We start from the raw sequence: 20,470 nt of genomic DNA, 5'->3' as shown, positions 1-20,470 counted from the left end.
TAGCACATGGAATTTAGTGGGAAGGGAAGAAGTCAGGCCTCGGGTAACAATGGATTTTCATTTATATTTAAATGACGTAGTTACATATTTGAAGTTTAAAAAGAAGTCTACAGTGTTAAATTAAATCTAAAGGGAGCAGGACAAATAGATCCCTAAAATGTCTGTCTCTACCAAGGATTAACAAAATCACTACTAATATAAAATCGCTGGATCATAATGACATTACAATATATTCAGAATCATGCTATTTTCCTTAATTTTGCAGCTGTCTTGGATAGAAATTATACTCCTAGACATAGCGTGGTTTCTTTTTACTTACAGGCGAAGTCTGACCAAAATTATTTATGATTTTTTAAAAAATTGTGTATCTATCCCAACCAGGAATTTTGGCATTAAGTCTTAGAGCTGAATCACTGAGATAATATTCTGCCAAAACATTTCTAAGAACAGTGCTTGAAATTCTTTTAACGTATGAATAGATCATTGGGAACTCTCCCAAGGACCTTGGGAAGCATGATAAAGAACATTCTTCATTTTTTTTCCACTATAGGTCTATGAGGTAGGAACACATCAGTTAAGTTCACATTTTAAAATTTTGAAACACTTAGTTTTTTTTCCAGGCTGGACCAAACTAAATTCACATAAAGCGCATTGCTAGTTGCCCTATAAAGTCCCATTAAAGCATGCCGTTAATCTCACAATAAGATCATGCAGCATGTGACTTATTCCCCCCTCTAAAACATACCACTCCCATCAAAGGAACTCTTCATTTTGCGATAGTGGTATGTACTATTTCTTTTGCTGGACAGACATCCTGTTGCCGATTGCCAAGCCACGGCTCCAGAACTGGCTGCAAAGGATGGTTTACTTGCCCTCCCAGACACAGGAAAAGGTATTTAGAAATTTGATTCCCAGCTCCTTCTCTCCCTCCACCCCAAAGACTTCTTATTTTTTAAAGTGAATAATCTCTTGGAATTGTAATTACCGATGGGAAATAACTTCAGAAAAAACTCTTACCTTCACAGTTTTTTCCATCGAGTGCCACATGAAAGCCAGCATTGCAAACACAGTGAAAACTGCCATCTGTGTTTATGCACCGTCCATTATTACAGATCCGGCCATTCTGTAAACATTCATCAATATCTGAAAGCCAAGCAAAAAACCAAAACTATAAGTGTAATTTCTTTTCCAGTTTTTTGACTCCATGTAAAAATTACCTTTGCCTGGAAAAGTTTGATTTGCATAACTGAACATTGAGAAGGTGGAAAGAGTATCAAATGATCAGTTTGAAAGAAATTTCAATTTGTAGTAGGAACTAAGCCTTAGTTCAGAAAACACTGAAGTGTAACTTGCTAAAATAGGGTTCAGGCTCCTTTTAATTCTTTCTATGTGGATTTCCGCATTTCAATTCCTTACAAAAAGGGTTTTCATTAAAATCTAAACTTATTAAAATTGAAAGGTTAAATAAAACCAAAAGCTTTTTGTCCCTTGCTGCTGCTGTATGAAGTAGGAATACAGTGGGAACTTTTGAGACTTTTCCCACCTCCAGAATATGTTTTCTGATCATTTTTGTATTTAAAACATCAGATCCTCATTTCCCTCTCTCTGCTGGAAGTCCTTGGCAAGATCTTGGAGGACCTGCCTAGTGATACCACACAAGGCTGGCAACTCTCCCTCTCTCCCAAATGAGGGGGGAGGAGATGCTGAGACAGACTGTCTAGACATTTTTTAGATTGCTCAGTGTTCTTCATCAAGGGCTGGATCATGTCCCAGAGATTCTTGCACTCAGGGGACTCTGTGCACAGAGATCTCAACCAGCTCATGCAGATGCCTACTCCACTACCCAGTCAGTCTCCATTTCCCCAGACATGCTGCAGACGCCCCATAACAGGTGTTGAGGACCAAAAGGGCTCTGCTAGGGGTTGGGGATGAGCAGAGAACAGACTGCACTCCAGACTCATGTCTCTTCCTAATTATGTTGGTGTCTGAGGCAGAATTAATGGCACTTGAAATCCACAATTCCCTTCCATGGCAACCTATCTTCACCGAGCACCTGTAGAGGGAACCCAGTCAACGGTTGGGCTGCCAGGGAATAGTGGTACCAGCAAAGGCAAGAATCATCACATGGATAGTTTCTGCCTCAGCAGATCCCATTCCCCATAATTCCTTGGAAAGCCTCCCCTCAGAGTGTCAGGGGTGATGGACAGGAAATGAGGTAAGTGGAATTTTCCTGCCCCTTGGGCCCCTTCCTTCAACCTCCTGGTACAAAGTTGAGTGTTGGGCTTGGTCTCAGATAATTATAATGGCAGTTCTTGAGGATCTTCACTTTTATTTACCTGCTGCTATCTGACTCGTGGTGAAGAAAATAATCTTTGCAGTTTTGTTGTTCCTATAAGCAGATGGCGGGCAGTAGACCCAGCGCTATGTTTTGTTCCACTTGTAGTTTTTAATTATAACATTGCTGTTGATTTTTCTTTTCAGAACTATTAGCAACCACAAAGCTGCCTTTCACCTGAAGGAGCCGTGCATGTTCTTTAACGTCTACCCTTTCCATGCATGAACCATCTCCTCTTGCTCTTTGAAAGGTTATAGCATAACAACATCATGAAGTTAGAAAACCAGTTTTTGACACTCTGACTCCCAGATACACATACCTCTTATGGTTAATCCTGGTAACATTTCTTATAGTTTTTCAATGCTATTTTACTTGCCTCCTTATGTCACTGAATTAAGTTCTCTAGGTTTTAATCACTAATCACAAGAGCTGTCAACTTTATTCAGGAAAATCTCTTTACTGGGCCCTAGTTTGAGATCCTCACTGATTTTTACTCAGCGTTTACTCAGTCAAACTCCCACTGAAGTTCTTGGGAATGTGACTGAGTAATAGTTGAGTAAGTACTGTGGGATCTGGCATGCTATGTTTAATAATTACATCAGTGGGACTCTGTCATAATTTAGGGCAATTGCACCTGTGTCCCAAATCTATGGTCTCACAAAGGTACCCACTCTAGGCTCTTCTGAGTGGAGACATGCACCTCACTCCCTTCTTACCTGGGTAGTTCCAGGTCGCACAGCCCCTCACAATACTGTCATATCCAAGCAAGCAACTCTACCTAAGCAAGCCTGCTTACTTTCTAGACTAATTGTCCACCATTATAAGCACAGCACTTCCTATGCACGCCTACTGTATTCTTATGGTAAAAGTAATCTATATGCATGCTAATAAGCCTACCAGAGATCACCCCAACCCTAAAATGGGCTCTAGCAGAAGTCGTCCTTCAAATCCCACCAAGGGATTTCCTGTGGTTTCAAGTTCATCACAGCCTCAGCTCAGAACAAGCACGCAGTCTTACGGGGCACTCCATAGGCCCTGTCCTCCTAAGGATTGGGGCCCTCTGTGGATCAGGGTCCTGTCCATTTGCTGGATCAGGAAAAAGGCCTGGAGCCTGTTTAAAACCAGGCTATTTAATCAAAAAATCCTTTCTTTGTGTGTTGGTCCCTGGAGAATCCAGTTTGAATTAGATGCAAACCTCTCCAAAGGGCTGATAACCAAAGGAATTACATTAGCGCATCTTAAGTTACATAAAATCACACAACAAACAAACTGCATGTTTAATACAATGTACCCAAAGTCACTGAATCTCATTCAATCATATTTATCTTCATTCCATAAGGTTTGGGCAGTATATTATCGTATCTGTCACAGATTCATTCCATGGCACCTCAGAACCAGGAATCTATAAATGTCCTATAATTACTTAGGACTTTTCAGAAAGGGATGCACCTGCAAAAGCATATATGCAACTGTACAAACTCACATTTGTAGGTGCAACAGAAATGCTCGTGCAGGCAGAACAGGCAGTTGCATGTGCAGTTGTCCGCTGCAAGTGTAAATGCTGTTTTTTCAGACACAAAAGGAGCATGCACATTTTGGCAAACACAGAGTATGTCTACACTACGGGATTATTCCGATTTTACATACACTGGTTTTGTAAAACAGATTGTATAAAGTCGAGTGCACACGGCCACACTAAGCACATTAATTCGGCGGTGTGCATCCATGTACTAAGGCTAGCGTCGATTTCCAGAGCGTTACATTGTGGGTAGCCATCCCATAACTATCCTATAGTTCCCGCAGTCTCCCCCGCCCATTGGAATTCTGGGTTGAGATCACAATGCATGATGGACCAAAAACAATGTCGCGGGTGATTCTGGGTAAATGTCGTCACTCAATCCTTCCTCTGTGAAAGCAACGGCAGACAATCATTTCGCGCCCTTTTTCTCTGGATTGCCCTGGCAGACGCCATAGCATGGTAACCATGGAGCCCGTTTAATTTTTTTTCGCTGTCATCGTATGTGTACTGGATGCCGCTGACCGACGCGGTACTGTAGTGCTACATAGCAGCATTCATTTGCCTTTGCAAGGAGCAGAGACAGTTACCAGCCCTATTGCACCGTCTGCTGCTTTGGAAATTGGCGATGACGGTTACCAGTCATATTGTACCATCTGCTGCTGTCATGGGTGCTTCTGGCTGGCCTCGCTGAGGTCGGCCGGGGGCGCAAAGACAAAAATGGGAATGACTTCCCAGGTCATTCCCTTCTTTATGTTTTGTCTAAAAACAGAGTCAGTCCTGCCTAGAATATGGGGAAAGTCTACCACAGAACCAGAGAGCACAGCCACTCTGGGTCAGAGCCCCAGATATCCCGCAGAAATGCTGAGCTGCATGCCATTCTAGGGGGTGCCCCTGCAACAACTCCACCCATTGCTTCCCTCCTCCCACACCCCTCCTGGGCTACCGTAGCAGTTATCCCCCCATCTGTGTGATGAAGTAATAAAAAATGCAGGAATAAGAAATACTGACTTTTTAGTGAGATAAAATGAGGGGGAGGCAGCCTCCAGCTGTTATGATATTCCAGGCAGGACATCTCCATTACTCATTAAAGGGTGGAGGGGCAGAGGAGCACAGCCTCCCACTGCTATGATAGTCCAGAATCTCCATTAGACAGGAAAGGGGTACAGGGAGAGGAGCTCAGCCTCCAGCTGCTACGATGAGGATGGTTACCAGCCCTATTGCACCATCTGCCAGGACTAAATCTCCAGGATACAAAGCTTAAAGAAGGGAATGACCGGGAGTCATTCCCATTTTTGCCCAGGCGCCCCCGGCCGACCTCACCGAGGCCAGCCAGGAGCACTCACGGGATGAATGACAAGGACGGCTGTCAGTCATTTTGTACCGTACTGTCTGTCACCGGGGAGGGGAGAGGAGAGGATGCTCCTGTTTAGCGCTGCAGCACCCCGTCTACCAGCAGCATCCAGTCTACTGGATGCTGCTGGTAGACGGGGTGCTGCAGCGTTGAAAAGTGACATTGAAAAGAGGCGAGAAACGATTTTTTTCCCTTTTCTTTGAGGAGTGGAAGGGGGAGCAAATTGATGACATATTCCCTGAACCACTGGCGACAATGTTTTTGACCCTTCAGGCACTGGGAGCTCAGCCAAGAATGCAAATGCTTTTCGGAGACTGCAGGAACTGTGGGATAGCTGAAGTCCTCAGTCCCCCCTCCCTCCCTCCATGAGCGTCCATTTGATTCTTTGGCTTTCTGGTATGGTTGTCACACAGCACTGTGTTGAGTCCCTGCTGTGGCCTCTGTCTATCATAGCCTGGAGATTTTTTCAAATGCTTTGCCATTTCGTCTTCTGGAACGGAGCTCTGATAGAACAGATTTGTCTCCTCATACAGCGATCAGATCCAGTATCTCCCGTACGGTCCATGCTGGAGCTCTTTTTGGATTTGGGACTGCATCGCCACCCGTGCTGATCAGTGCTCCACGCTGGGCAAGCAGGAAATGAAATTCAAAAGTTTGCGGGGCTTTTCCTGTCTACCTGGCCAGTGCATCCGAGTTCAGATTGCTTTCCAGAGCGGTCACAATGGTGCACTGTGGGATACCGCCCAGAGGCCAATACTGTTGCATTGCGGCCACACTAACCCTAATCCAACAAGGCAATACCAATTTCAGCGCTACTCCCCTCATTGGGGAGGAGTATAGAAATCAGTTTTAAGAGCCCTTTATATCGATATAAAGGGCTTCGTTGTGTGGACGGGTGCAGGGTTAAATCGGTTTAACGCTGCTAAATTTGGTATAAACATGTAGTGTAGACCAGGCCACACTTTTGAATAACTGTTCCTTAAAGCCCTTTGTATAGAAGTGGTCCTGCCTGTTTTAGCATATTTTAAAACTGCAGCTAGACAATCAGAGCTGGGATGAATTGCAAAGGGCCTATTAAGTAACCACACACTAACTGCAATGGCCATCAGGCTTTAGATATTTATGTGTTTAATGATTCACAGCCAATCAAATTAAAGCAATGTAACAAACATGACTCATGACTAAATTCATCCCCTGAAGTCCAACTTCACCATTGCTTAACTAACCGATCGACCAAGCGACATAATGTGATTCTCTCACACTATTGGCATGGCTTTTTGGCAGACACTTAGGTCAAATATTCCTATACGTGCACATCACTGGCACTTTTTCTGCATGCCCAACTGTTCTGCAGACAGCTGTTTGTACTGCTGCTGTCCTTCTGAGTCAGAAAGGAAAATCCCACACCAGCGCTGGTGGCTTTCTTTTCAAGCTTTTTTGCAATGAGGCATGTGGTCATGAGCCTCTCGTCCCCACACTGCTAGGACTGCTTGCAGATGTTTTCTCTGGGTTTTGTTTTTTAATTCTTTGCTTCAGCCTCTGATCCCCTAATCCCACTGAGATTTCTGAACTTTGCTTTCTTTTGACTGTCCGATAATATATCTTTAACCAAGTATAAAAGTGCTGACTTACTTCTTCTTGAGGCTCCTATGTGTAATCACGTTAAGAGTATCCAATTCTGACCTCATCAGGTGCTAAGTTTCACCCACGCTGTATATAATAAATTGCTGGTTTAGGTACCACTGCTTTTGGTGATTATCTTCACTTTTTCATTTGGTCTTTCCTATTGCAGAATGCAGAGTACCCTAAGAACTGGTCTACACTGAAAAGTTTTATTGGCACAGCTACATCTTTTCAGAGGCATGAAAAATCCACAGCCCTGAGAGACATAGTTAAGCTGAGCTAGCCCCCCGGTATAGACAGTCCTAGGGTACAGAAGCTGTAGGAAGAATTCTTCATTGACCTAGCTACTGCCTCGTGGGGAGGTGGACAACCTACAGTGGTGGGAGAACCCATCCCGCCACTCTGTTAAGTGTCTACATTGAAACGCTACAGTGGCATATTTGCATCCGTGCCATTTTAGCATTTTTAGTTTAGACATAGCCTACCTCCCAGATTTTCATCAGCAATTGGTCTTTGCTTAGCCATGTATGGGGTTAAGAGACAGGAGAATGGACACCCAAATCCTGGCCTCCCAGAAAGGTACACAATAGTTCACCCTAAAAACAGTCACTGCAGCCTTACGTTCAGTAATGATTGCTCACAAACCCCTTCTGGGTTTAATTACTGAGTCCCTTCGTACTCTTGGAAGTTTGATCGTACTGTAGTACCAAAGGGGCTGGAAGGTGGCAAGGATCCCATCCAGTCACTTTTTGGAGTAGAACTGCACTTTACGTGAATTCTCTTGTGTCTCCTTGTAATGTCATTCAACATGGTCACTAAATGTACTCGATCAGTTTGTTGAAGAAACAGTTCACAGGATTCTTGTGAAAACGAAGTTGATGAGGCAGATTCTTATCCCAGGTAATAATTTTAAATTAATATAAAGAAAAAAAAAGTCTTCCACTCCACAAGGACTTTTCAGTAGGCATTAAAAGCTACTCATTGAAGGCTGGGGAGAATTTGAGACCTTTCCATTTATTTTTGTTTGTTTGTTTCAGTCATCTCCACACCGCACTCAAGTTCAGAGTGGGTGCATGGCTAGGGAATCCTCTTCTCTGTACAGTGAGGGAAATATGATGAAGGCAAACCTGGGTTTTTGAGCATTCAAACTCATCCTATTTTATTTGCAAGGCTCTCTTCCTCTAATATATCCCAACCATGCCCTCACAGAGTAGTCGAATGCTCTCTCAGTAGAAGTGTCTCATTATCAGTTAACTAGCAAGGGAACAGATCCACCTTTAAAGCCAAATTCACATCCCAGCACTGACCAGGAATGTCTGAGAGTGGTGAAAAATGAATCGTGCATCTCAGGGGTAGTGCTGCCAGGTAGATTCCTCCCAAGCCCAAATGTCTTTTCATAGTCCTAGCCTCCTCTAAGACTTAGTACTTTGCGCTACCAACTCAACCATCAGGTAAGTTTGGGTCAGCCTTTTTGAAAGAATATTTTTTACTCAAGTATTTAATTTATTTTTAAAAGTTCTTATTAAATGCATACGTTTAACTTTGCTTAAGAACAACAAATATTTTCCCTCCTCAGTGTGTATACGGAGTACATCTAGGTATATAATACTGTACTTCACCTCGACACTCTGTCCTAGTTAGTGTGCTCTGAAATCCAGCACGACACTGGCATATGTAGGATCCTTGGTTATTTATACAATCTCCACTAATACAAGGATTCTTCTCACATTCATCAACATCTGTAAAATACAGACAGTATATTTTTAGTAAGACATTGCTTGGCAGGTATTCAGGCCTGAGGGCTATTTTATTAGTTTATTTTACATAAGGAAAACATAATTTTTTTTATAAACTCTATTATGCAATACTCAAACATTAGAAATATTTTTTCTCATCAACGTAATTCTATGTTATATAGCATTTCATATTCAAAAGTTCTAGGCAGGTACTGGATACTAAGTCAAATAATATTTCCCAGATACATGTTATAGCTTCAAATAAACTGAGCAAGCCTCAATGTAAATTTCTGTATTTACATTTTAAAATTATTTGGACTAACCTCTAGAACTGCACGTTCTAAATCAGGCTGCTATTCATAGACAAATGCAAAAGGACTCATGTAAACACACTGTTATACATGTGGTTATTAGTAGAAGATCTATGCAATCTAAACTTTCTGACCCTATTATTATAAATGTTACTTTAATCTGTGATTGTAAATTGCATATTCAAGCTGCAGACAACTCTTTAAACTGATTACGTTTTAACCACAATCAACAATATTATATTTCTTTAAAAAAAAAAAAAGTGCTTCATTTTGCATACTAAGAATAATTAGAACTTAATTATCACAAGGTTTATTTGTTTTTACACGCAATACACTGGGGTAAAACTATTATAAATACGCGCTTACATTTGAACTCAAATTAAGTGTCACAGCCATTATAAACACAGAGCCTGCTTTTGGTTTTTTTGGTTTGTTTTTTTGTTTTGTTTAATTAAGAAATGAATGAAGGCCTTTATATCGTATGGGACAGGAAAACAATTTAATACAATTATCACTGTCTCATTTACAGAGCATAAGAAAAATCCCATACCAATGCATTCCCCTCTGACATCCAGCTGGAATCCTTTGTTGCACTCGCAGCGGTAGCTCCCAGGAGTTGGAATACAACGCCCATTAAGACAGAGATGTCTGAATAGCTGGCAATAGTCAGTGAAATTAACTGGCAAGACCACTGAAATGAAAGAGTTACAAAAGCAGATGAACAGGTTATAATCATGATTTTCTGTAATACACAACTCATACAGTGTTCCCCATTAAAAGTTAACATTTACCTTCCATCACCACATAGATTAGAGAAGAAATTGGATAACACTAAGCGCGGGAAAGCAGCGCTATGTCCCAGACAGCACTCTTTGAGAATGGCTGGTAAATGTTGACTTTCTGATGGTGACATCTATAATTCTGCTTTCCCATCTTGCAGGACACAACATTTAGGGCTAAATCCACTCATACATACACAGATGCATAAGGAGTAAAGTAGGTATGTGATATTATATAGGGATTATAAAAAGTCAGCATTAGCCAACAGCTGCAACACAATAGCACAGTACCTCAAATATCTCGAATTTTTATCACTAGGGATTGGACAGAAACTCAGAAGATTACTGTGGTAATTGTGTGGTACCAGTTGGCAAGTGCTTACTGTGGGCTGCATTGGCATTTTGCAAACGAGCCCGAGTAAGAGACAGGATAGGGAATGAATTGACTCTCAAAGTCCGAGTTCTTTTTCCTGATTCCTCCTTGCACCAGACACACCTAAACCTTCCCCTAGCCTGTTCCTTGGCATTGTTTACCTCTTTCTTCACACTGGCTCACTTGCACAGGCCAGTGCACTGGATGAGTATGTGAGGCATGGTGAATTGGAGCTTTGGTTCCACCTTCTCCCCACACCAGTCTGCCCAATCCCCACTCACCTAAGGAACAGTGGAAATAGCAGCCTGGCAGCAGCAGCTTCTCTCCCCCATGCAAGTGTGAGAGAGAGCAATTTCCTGCCCTATCCTTGGGAGACCTTACTGCTTTCATCTTTGAGGTTCATTGTATCAATGTACTACCACAGGCTGGGATTTTATGAAACCTCTCGGGGGGTGGGGGGGGAGGATGTGACAGATGTGAGACCTAGAGATTCAATGAACTATATTGAACAATGTGCCTGACAAGAATGGACGTTTGGCACAAAGCGTGTTAAGTGGTTTTCCTGGTGAATATCTAGAGGAAGGTGAATGCTAATTCCCTACCTCCAGTTATGCAAAATCCCAGCCTGGAGAGTGGTCCATTGTCTGCTGATCATCTGCTGGATGAGGCCAAGATCAAAGTCCCAAATTGTATTAAGGAAGGACTGAACTATTCGTGGCTGTTCTGGTTCTGACTGTGAGATGGTTATGAACTTGTAACAACAGGGAAATCACAGCTGTGGGTTTTGAGGGACCAACACCTACCAGAGCACGGAGGTTGGAATTTAATTCTTACCAGGAACGCGGGATGGAAGTGGTGGAAAAACAATGCCTGGCCGAGATGGTATATCAGGAATCTGAGGAGGATATCTCTCAGGAGGATATCTCTCAGGAAGAAGGATTGGAGGACGCTCTGGAGGAAGAGGTCTCCCAGGCGTTAGGTCGCATAACTTGCGATATTCCTCTGAAACATGAATACACAGCACTTCAGTCTGATGACAGTACACATGAAATATCCTCCTGGAAAATGGAGACCAAGTGAACTTTTTTCGTAACAGAAGACCTCATTCTGTGAATCGTCCTTCCAGTGCAAAGTAGAATTCAGTACACAGTTCATCAGAACACTGCCACGAGGGGACAACAGGGAACCAATCATATTCTTTTTATTTAGTCCCTTTCAGGCAAAACCTCTGCCAAACTCAGTGGGCATAAGAACTTTTGGACCGGGTCCCAAATTAACTACCATCCTGAAGTCCTTAAAATTCTGGCCTGTCCTGCAGACTGACTTTCACAGAAAAACATTGAGTTTCTGTGAAAAGAAAAAGAAAAACCTTTCCTGTATGTCAAGTTAAATTTTAAGGCTTCAGGGTTGTATTTTTGTCTCTCATTAGCATCTCAAGTTGTAAATCCCTTTAATAGCCCAGAATAAGAAGAGTGAACTTGAAGGCTAGATAATTTACATTAACAAAACCTATAATATATAAAGTGATTTTACATATATTTTCAAGAGATAATATACTGGTACAACTGATGATCACAAGGCCACATCTTCAACTGACCTTTCAATCAAGTCCACAAAACATGTATATACAAACAGTGTGCAAATCGAAAGGCTTTTGGGGCAATAATGAAAGGGTTCAGTGAAAATGATTCTAAGATAAATTAATTCCTAAAAAAATAAAGTCGTATGCTATGTTAAGTGTTCTGTACATACAAATTATAACCTGTTCCTAAGGACACTGCCAGGAAAGTTAGACTGAATGCTTTAGTTTTCAATCTGACTGTCCAACATCTTATATGCTGTTCAATACGTTAGAGCAGATTTGTTAAATATGATATTAACCTAAGATTCTCTTTTCCCTGTCATGATCCACTGCATTTGTTTTGCTACTCTTGGACAAGCAGGCGAGACTAGAGAGATTGTTAGTATTGGATCACAATATTTTTTAAATTTATCACAGTTAGCAGGAATCTAGTTACGTGAGAATACCAATGATAGAAAAGCTATATGCAAGCAATTACACCAGTTTCTGACAAAGGAAATACTGTATTTTAAAGTCTGGTGGTTTATCAGCAAAGTAGCTGAGTGTAACACATTACTGGAGCAGCCCCTCTCCACTAGAACAAATCACACCACCCCTGATAGCAATCTACTCAATGGAGCCAAGAGACACTACTACGAAGCGCTTAGGTGAGATGTGGACCTACTAGGCTGAACACTTTAGATACCAATTTAAAAGTATTTATAGTTTTAATGGTGAATCATGCCCTTCGGTATAAACAATTATTGCTGTGGTATGCAACAGAATACAGTGCAAGCCTTTTTATTGGAACTCTAATCTCCATGTATAATTGCCAGCAATAAACAGCCTATTTTATAGTAACAGCTGCAAGAGGGTCTGCTGCCCACATTGAAAAGGCAACCGCCTGGTTATGCAACCAGTGCTCTGCTTTGTATTACATTAAATTTCCATATCCAAGTTGGAGAGACTTGGCCTCACCAATGTCATTCACTGACAGCCCTAAAATTCCTAGATTTGGGCTCACTCTTAGGACATATTTAGAAACCAGTGAGCCTGTAAAACTATTGATAGACAGTGCTGTCTGTGCCCATGTGTGTATCTAGCCTCTCTCACTGGAGGATTTGAAAGCACTTTAGAAAGGAAATTATAAATTACTAATTCCATTTTAGGTTAGGTCTGCATTACGGCTGCATGTACAGTACAGACACTTCACAAGCCCCTGATATATGTATAAATAGCCGTGTAGAAGGTGAGACACCGCTTAGATGAGTAGAGACATGCTAGAATCTTAGGGTACGTACCCTGCATGGCTCTCTACACATGACATGCTACATGCTTCCCACATCCACATTGCTGGTTTTAATGTCCTGAAGCCTTCTCCATGCCAGAGCCTTTCCCCATCACAGTGAAAGACTGACAGTGGGGAAAGGCTCTGGCATGGCAGAGGTAATGAGAAAAGGCTCCCGGAGAATTTCTCCGCTGCTTTCCCCCTGCCAGAGCCTTTCACTGCCATGTGCAGCTATACACCGCAGTGTGGATGCTACCTATTTTTCACTGTGGCATTTAGCTAAACTGTACCCCACACGCTGTTACTTTGTCTTTAAGGCCTTTTCTGGTAAGGGAAGCACAGAGAAGTTAAAAAACTTGCCCAAGGCAGCATGAGCTGTTGGACTTAGCACAGGTTTGGGAGTCGGGAAGTCGTAGGTTCTCAATTCTGCTCTGCCATTGACTTTCTATGTGGTCTTAGGCAAAGCACTTTTCTGCCTCAGTTTCTTCAGCTGTTAAATGGGAATAATCAGGAGTTGTGTAAGGGAAAGCGGGCACGGTTTTAAAAACAGAGGGGAACTCCCACTCTTCCTCTGTCTTGGGAAAAAGCACTTTCCTACAGCTCCCCATCCTATTTTAACCTACCTTAGCCAGGGGACAATACTTGCTTAGTACTAGTCTAGAATTCTAGTTATTGTCTGTACACTGCTTCGAACATGTGAAGTACTATATGAATTTGAAGTATTATCATTCAAGTCACTCAATAAGACAGTGACAGAGCCAGGAAGAGAACCCAGGTTCTGACCTTAGAACCCTGCTCTCGTCACTAGATCATGCTGTCTCACTCAACCAGTTAAAAAATAGGGATTGTAAACATTCCTCCATCCTGTGAACCAAACCTGCATTTTTTCATTTTACATTGCTTTGCAGAAAGAGATCAATCCACCTCCTCTCTAGCCTCCTCCCTCTCCCTAGCTCCTAATCTAGTGTGAGCTCCCTCTCTGTAATCTTCCTCAAGTCTCTTGCACTCTTCTTTCCTGTGACTTTCCAGTAGGCTTTCAGTCCACCTTCTCTCCTAAACACCCTTCAACAGTCCCATCCTCTGGCCCTTTCCACTTGGTTTCACAGTCCACTTGTGCTACTACTCTGCTGGGCCCTAGCCAGCTCTGAGTCCATATGTTATGTTCTCTGGGACACTCAATGCAATATAAGGCAAATAACTGCAGAGCGCATGAATTCAGTGACAGTCAGGACCAGAGGTGAGAAATCACATGGTTTAAATGAAAGGACCCTCAGTGGTTGCAGGCCTTCAGAGAAAAGGGGCCAATCAGAAGATTGAGAGACAGGACAAAGGGAGATAAGACTACTGGAAGGTCATGATGAGAGGAGAGGTGGGAAGGAACTAAAGCCTACTACAGGATTGCGGTGGGAGTAGCCTGTGCCTATTGACAGGGTTTTTGAGAAGGATGCCTAAAATTTAGGTTAAGGCTGAACATCCAGTCCTTTAGAGATTGCTCATCACCAGCCATAATCCTTTTTGTTAGATTCATAAGTCTACACTGCAAACATTACTCACAAAACAGGATAACTGAATAGGAAAGTGCTAAACCATTACTGTAAGAATGCAAAATGATCCATACCAGTAGCTCGGATTGGGCACATTTCAGGGGCACTCGTTGCCCCAGGAGACCAGCATCGTCCGGTGTCACAGCAGCATTGCATTTTAGTTAAAACCTGGGGGAGTTGATTGCCGCAACGGCCGTTCGTCAGAGAAGAGAAACAGTATCCAGGACGTACATCTAACAGGAGGAAAAAAATGCACATGGAAAGATCAGCCCAATAAAAAGTGCATCTTTCATTTACAAATCCAGTGCCTATTGCTCCTAATGCTGCCTTGACAGCAAAAGTATTGGTTTGCTTGGTTGAGTAGGATTGATTCAGTATCAGTAATATTAATTTAAAAAAATTGAGAACAAAACAAGAAATTGGGTGAGATTTGGTAGGTTGGGGGTTTTAAAAACTCAAAACCCAGCACAACTTTCTCAAGTGTTGCCAACTCTCAGGATTTGTACTGTAAGTCTCAATAAGTTTAGAGTTTGCTTTAAAGGTCCTGAAGTGAGGAGATGTGAAAATCTCTTCTTTCATTTTAAAAAGCCCTAATTATCTAGCCCTAATAGTTGCAGAGTAAAGCTTGAAAATGTGAACAAGGACTCAAAATCCAGCAAGCAAATAAAAAGAACCCCCAAGGGATTACTCTCAAAATCTCATGATTTTAAGCCAACCTCATGATATTTGGGGCCTGGTTTAAGGATGGCAATACAGAGAGGTTCCCAAACCTTTTGTGTCAGCTTGGACCCACGTGTGAGTCATCACACCACTGACAGATTTATGGTTTCACTTCAAAACCAGGTGGAGTGCCATGATTTTCTTATGAGACTTTGCTGTGAGTTCTTAGACTCATTGAAACCTGAAAGCTAAAGTGCAATTCAGAGGTGAAAACCCTACAGGAAGTAAAACCAAAGAAAATGTGACGTGAAAAAAACCTCTTCAGCTACGAGTCCCACGTTGTAATAAAATAATAAATGTGTAACAGTGTGGGAGAAGAGAAAAAGGAGAAAGAAGAAAAAGTTTATTCAATATTTAATGTTTCAGCGCCTTCACAGAAAAGCCCTATAGTGCTATAATTGTCAACATTACTACAACCAGCATCAAATCATCATTGTTTCAGCTTTAATTTAAAGGCTGTGGATGTACATTAACAAACAAACTATAGCTCCCATGGCCACACAATTTATTTCTCATTAATCCTGGCTTTAAAAGCTGAAGTGAATGATGACTGAAATTACATACAGATGGCAGAGCAAGAAATTACAATACAATTACAACAGGTGCCATCGAATTGCTCATGGAGACGTGTTTGCTTCATATCTAAAATGGGCTGGCATGTGTTCTACAAAGAACAGCGTATACCAGGATTTCACCTTCTCAGCTCTTGCGAGATTTTACAAACATCTCCTATTTTTGAGGGGGAAAGAAAAATACCCAAACACCTTTTCAAAGTCTATGATACAATCTGCAGTTTTGAGTAATTCTTTCAGTGTGTCACATCACGTCAACATAATTCAACTTAAAACAAGCTGTAGCATGATCTGATGTTGCACGATAAACCAGGCAGTTTTTAAAGCAGAAGAATGTTCACTGTCAAAATGTAGGAGAAAAACATGGACGTAATCTTATATCAGCATGCAACAGTCCTTAAATAAAGTGTTTTGGTTATCGAGGATGTGGCAGATTCTGCTTTCCAGCATCTCAGTTATCCAGAGTTCAGCAGATGAGATACTACAGTTTGTATAAAAATCCAAGGAAATTCCTTATTATTTTGAGGGAACTGATGATACTCAATGATCTGATGAGAGAGTCTGTAATGGTTCTGCCTTTCATGAGCTGGAATCCTAAACAAAGATATTAGCGGTACTACAGCCGATGGAGACAGTCAGCCATTGCTTCAAGTTTTAGAACTAATTTCAATTCAAACCACAGAATCAGGAAAATTTGAGATAGAAAAGACTTATTAGATCATCTAGCCCGTGGGTTCTCAATTTTTTTTTCCATCCACAACCCAAAAGTTGTCCCATGATCTACCATGTTAAAATGAATCTCAGACCGAGCCAATACAAATGAAACATCTATGTAATTTTCTCCCTGCTACATTAATTTCTTTGTTAGGTTTCATTCTAACTAGAATTATGAGGCTGGGGGAAGTGTTGAAAGGATGACAGGATGAGGATAGAAGTGGTTCTAAACCCTGCTCCTTAGTTCAGGGCCCTTTATTTGTAGACCCAAAAGCCCCCTCCCCAGACCCGTTAGCTAACACTTATCTAACACTTTTTACTTGAGGACAGACATATTATAACTATTTAAAAAGACGATGCTCTGCCTGGCTCTAATGCAAATGTTGGCAATATCCTTGTTAATAGTGCAAATGCACAGCTTGCAAATTAAGACATAAATCTAAACTATGTGCAGAAAATTAATAGTGCTTCACATTTAGCACATTTTTCCTTGAAAGTGATGCCGAATGTTAATGATGGCTCATGGCCTGGTATATCATTTACATTGCTTCTTGTCATCACTTCAATATCCAATTGTTAAACTAAACTACTTCAGCCTGGAAATAGAGGGAAGGAGGGAGCAGACAGTATGGTTGAAAATCTGAAGGAATCTAATGTGAGTGATGGCATCAGACAATCTTGACTGCTATAGAACAGCAGAATCTGCACTACACTAGTGAGTTAAATTCAAAATATTATTAACTAATATTATACTGAAGGGAAAATGCACATCTTATATCATCTCTATAGCAGTTTGCATTGCTTTGTGTAAACAAGCATCTAATATATAGAATATCTAGTGAGCAGCACAGTTCTTAAGGAGCTACTTGCCCAAAGCAAGAAAAGCAATGACCAGGTGCATTCTGAACCCTCTAAATACCACCTAACTACATAAACAAATACTGTGTCTGATACTGGAAGAGATACTGTTAAAGGAAATGCATTTCTGAACATATACAAAAGTATAATGGCAACCTTCACAATGAATCATGTCCTAAACTAATGTCTTTCCAGTTTTTTAGGGAAAAGCACTTTTTTCTGGGAAACTTACTCTCCCTCCATACTTTCCTTTCAAGAGTTGTTTTTCTGCTCTGTCCTTTACCAACTGATCTCTTCCGAAAGGTGCTAATATGGGGAGACTGCCTTATTCCACCTGGTTTTCAGAGCCTTTTAGAGTTTTAAATAAACCAGCCAAAACCATGGAAGTGTAATTTTCATTTAATTTGAAAATGACTATGAAGGCTCTGGGTTTCAGGACTGAATAGAGAACAACATACTTGCAATAAGTTTAAAGGAAAGACAAGAAATTATGGTGCATCCTAAAATACCTGACCCAGTTGGAGACATACGGATCTTATTCTAGACTGGGGATATCATCAGTCTCCAAGTACCAGGGAGCAGGCAGATTATATCCTTCCCAAAAATAGCGTTACTTCAGTGCACTGTACTTTGGAGACCATGACATCAAAGTGTCAGTCAGTGAGTTATGGAAACCCCCAATATCTTGTCTGGAAGCATAGTAGCAACTCCAGAGATACTGCTTTGGAGCATTATGTGATGCAACATGACACAAAGACTGCTTTGGAGGGTCATATCCATTCCATCACATTCAAAGTAAGACACAACAGCATCATCACACTATGAATGTCATAAAAATCAAACTACTGCATGCACTTCAAAGATAGCAACCACCAGCCAGGCTGATTAAAGTCATTACACATTATTTTCTTTAATGAAAACCATTTTGAATAAAACCTATAAAGCCTGTGACTGACAATGTTTCAAATTTCTGTGTCTATGATTTTATTTCTTAGGGTTGTTTTTTTAAAATAACCATGCAGCGAAAAACATGCTGCAACAAAGATTAATGTGGGAGAATAGGAAAATAAAGAGAACCCTGTAAAACAAGTTCAGCTCATTTTAATGCAACACACTTTTTTTAAACAGCTTTATAGAGAAACCCTGAATAAAAAGAAGAAGAGGGAAAAGATCACCAAAAAAGGAGAGAGGAAAAGGGATGACTATAGTAAATACTGTATATCATTACCCATCTTTTTAGTTAAATATATCAAATGATTTCAGAAAGGGAGTAGCCACATGGACTTTGTATTAAATTGCAAGAGTATCATTAGCTACAACAGCAAAAAGAAAGAAAACAGAAAACTAATCTTTGATGATGACTGTGGGCACTTGCTCTCAAGAGGGATTTCAAGAGAGCTCCTATGGTTATTAAATATATTTTTGTATGATATTATCTACTTCTATGGATATATGCATGTCAATTGCATCTACTACTCCAACACTTTTGGTTTTATACTCACCTATACATCTTGTGCCATCAGGAGCTGTATAAAAACCAGGTGGACATTTGCAAAAGTAACTGCTAACAGTGTTAGAACACTCTCCTCCATCACAGATTCCAGGAATGGTGCTGCATTCATCAATATCTACAATAAAAACAGAGATCTGATCAGCTTAATTATTAAGATTCCAGCATTAAAATATTTGTCATTATTGTTATTTAAGATCAAATTCCTTTACTACAATGGAGTTATACCAGCAATGTTTATAATATGGTACCAATAGGGGGCCATAAAACGGGAGCAGAGCCGTATTTTGTTAGGCATCAGACAAATAAATACGAAAAACAGTCTTAGCCCTGATATAATCTGAATCTAAGGTAATATCATATTTTCTAAATTCCAGAAGCACCAGAGAGTACACTTGTCATAAACAGATGGTTAAGGGTTAATGTCTCTTTTACCTGTAAAGGGTTAAGAAGCTCCGTAAACCTGGCTGACACCTGACCAGAGGACCAATAGGGGGACAAGATACTTTCAAATCTTGGTGGAGGGAAGTCTTTGTTTGTGCTTTTTTGTTGTTGTTGTTGGTTGTTCGCTCTCGGGACTGAGAGGGACGGGACATCATTCCAGGCTTTCCCTATCTTTCTGAATCAGTTTTTCATGTTTCAAAATTGTAAGTAATAGCCAGGCAAGGCAGGTTAGTCTTATGTTTGTTTTCTCAATTTGTATAGGCTTCTTTTGCTGGAAGGATTTTTTACCTCTAATTGCTGTAACTTTGAATCTAAGGCTAGAGGGGAGGCCCCTCTAGTCTATATGAATCTGAGTACCCTGTAAAGCATTTTCCATCCTGATTTTACAGAGATAATTTTTACTTTTTCTTTCTTTAATGAAAAGCTTTCTTTTTAAGAACCTGATTGATTTTTCCTTAAGATCCAAGAAGTTTGGCTCTGTGTGAAGCCTCTCAAGGCAACCCAGGGAGGGGAAAGTCTGGGGGTAAAAGGAGGGGGATGGTTAATTTCTCCTTGTTTTTAAGATCCAAGGGGTTTGGGTCTGGGTTCCCCAGGGAACGTTTTGGGGGAACAGAAAGTGTGCCAGAGACTAAATTCTGGCTGGTGGCAGCGTACCAGACCTAAGCTAGTAATTAAGCTTAGAAGTGTTCATGCAGGTCCCCATTTCTTGTACTCTAAAGTTCAAAGTGGGGAAAAAACCTTGACAACACTTCACTGTTTAATAATAATGGGTGCTACCCTGAAACTTTATTTAAAATGGTCGAGGGAACTTACTGAATGTAGGCAAAATGCAAAATCCCACATTTAAATTTAGCTGGTGCACTGGAGTTAGCAGTCTAATTTTAAGAAAACTGCCATTGTATCTTTAACGACCACAAGTGGTCCAGAGCCCCATTTTATGTCTCATGGTAATTCCAGAACTACAGTGTGCCACTAACACCATGCTTGGGCTCTAGTTCAGCTCCAACGCAAAGGGAAGCGTACCACTTACTGAATCATCAACACCACTTCCTGCCGTGCCTAGGTTTTTCTTGGAAGCCTCTCACTCAAGTATTGACCAGACAGACCCAATTTAACTAATAAGATTCGTTAGCATTACAGCACCGGGGAGTCAATGAACATCAACCTTCCTGCTTCTTCCATCTTTAAATAACATTGCCCTAATGCTACCTGTACTACTCTTTACCAGCATA

General features: G+C 41.1%; 1 protein-coding gene across 3 annotated transcripts in view; it reads right to left on the bottom strand.

The window, feature by feature from the left end:
• FBN1 (fibrillin 1) overlaps positions 1–20,470 on the bottom strand; it is a 225,790-nt gene that overhangs the window by 112,563 nt on the left and 92,757 nt on the right. For all 3 annotated transcript variants that reach the window (XM_030578050.1, XM_030578049.1, XM_030578046.1), the window contains exons 9-14: positions 18,787–18,912; positions 14,495–14,653; positions 10,862–11,029; positions 9,426–9,566; positions 8,448–8,567; positions 1,018–1,143 (exon numbers count right to left, since the gene is read on the bottom strand). In XM_030578050.1, coding sequence (XP_030433910.1) covers positions 1,018–1,143; positions 8,448–8,567; positions 9,426–9,566; positions 10,862–11,029; positions 14,495–14,653; positions 18,787–18,912 — 840 coding nt within the window. The remainder of the gene's footprint in view (positions 1–1,017; positions 1,144–8,447; positions 8,568–9,425; positions 9,567–10,861; positions 11,030–14,494; positions 14,654–18,786; positions 18,913–20,470) is intronic.

The sequence above is a fragment of the Gopherus evgoodei genome, chromosome 10, assembly GCF_007399415.2.
Source record: "Gopherus evgoodei ecotype Sinaloan lineage chromosome 10, rGopEvg1_v1.p, whole genome shotgun sequence".
Classification (NCBI taxonomy): Eukaryota; Metazoa; Chordata; order Testudines; family Testudinidae; genus Gopherus; species Gopherus evgoodei.
The sequence above is the reverse complement of the archived record's forward strand: the minus strand, read 5'-3'. Positions and strand labels throughout refer to the sequence as shown.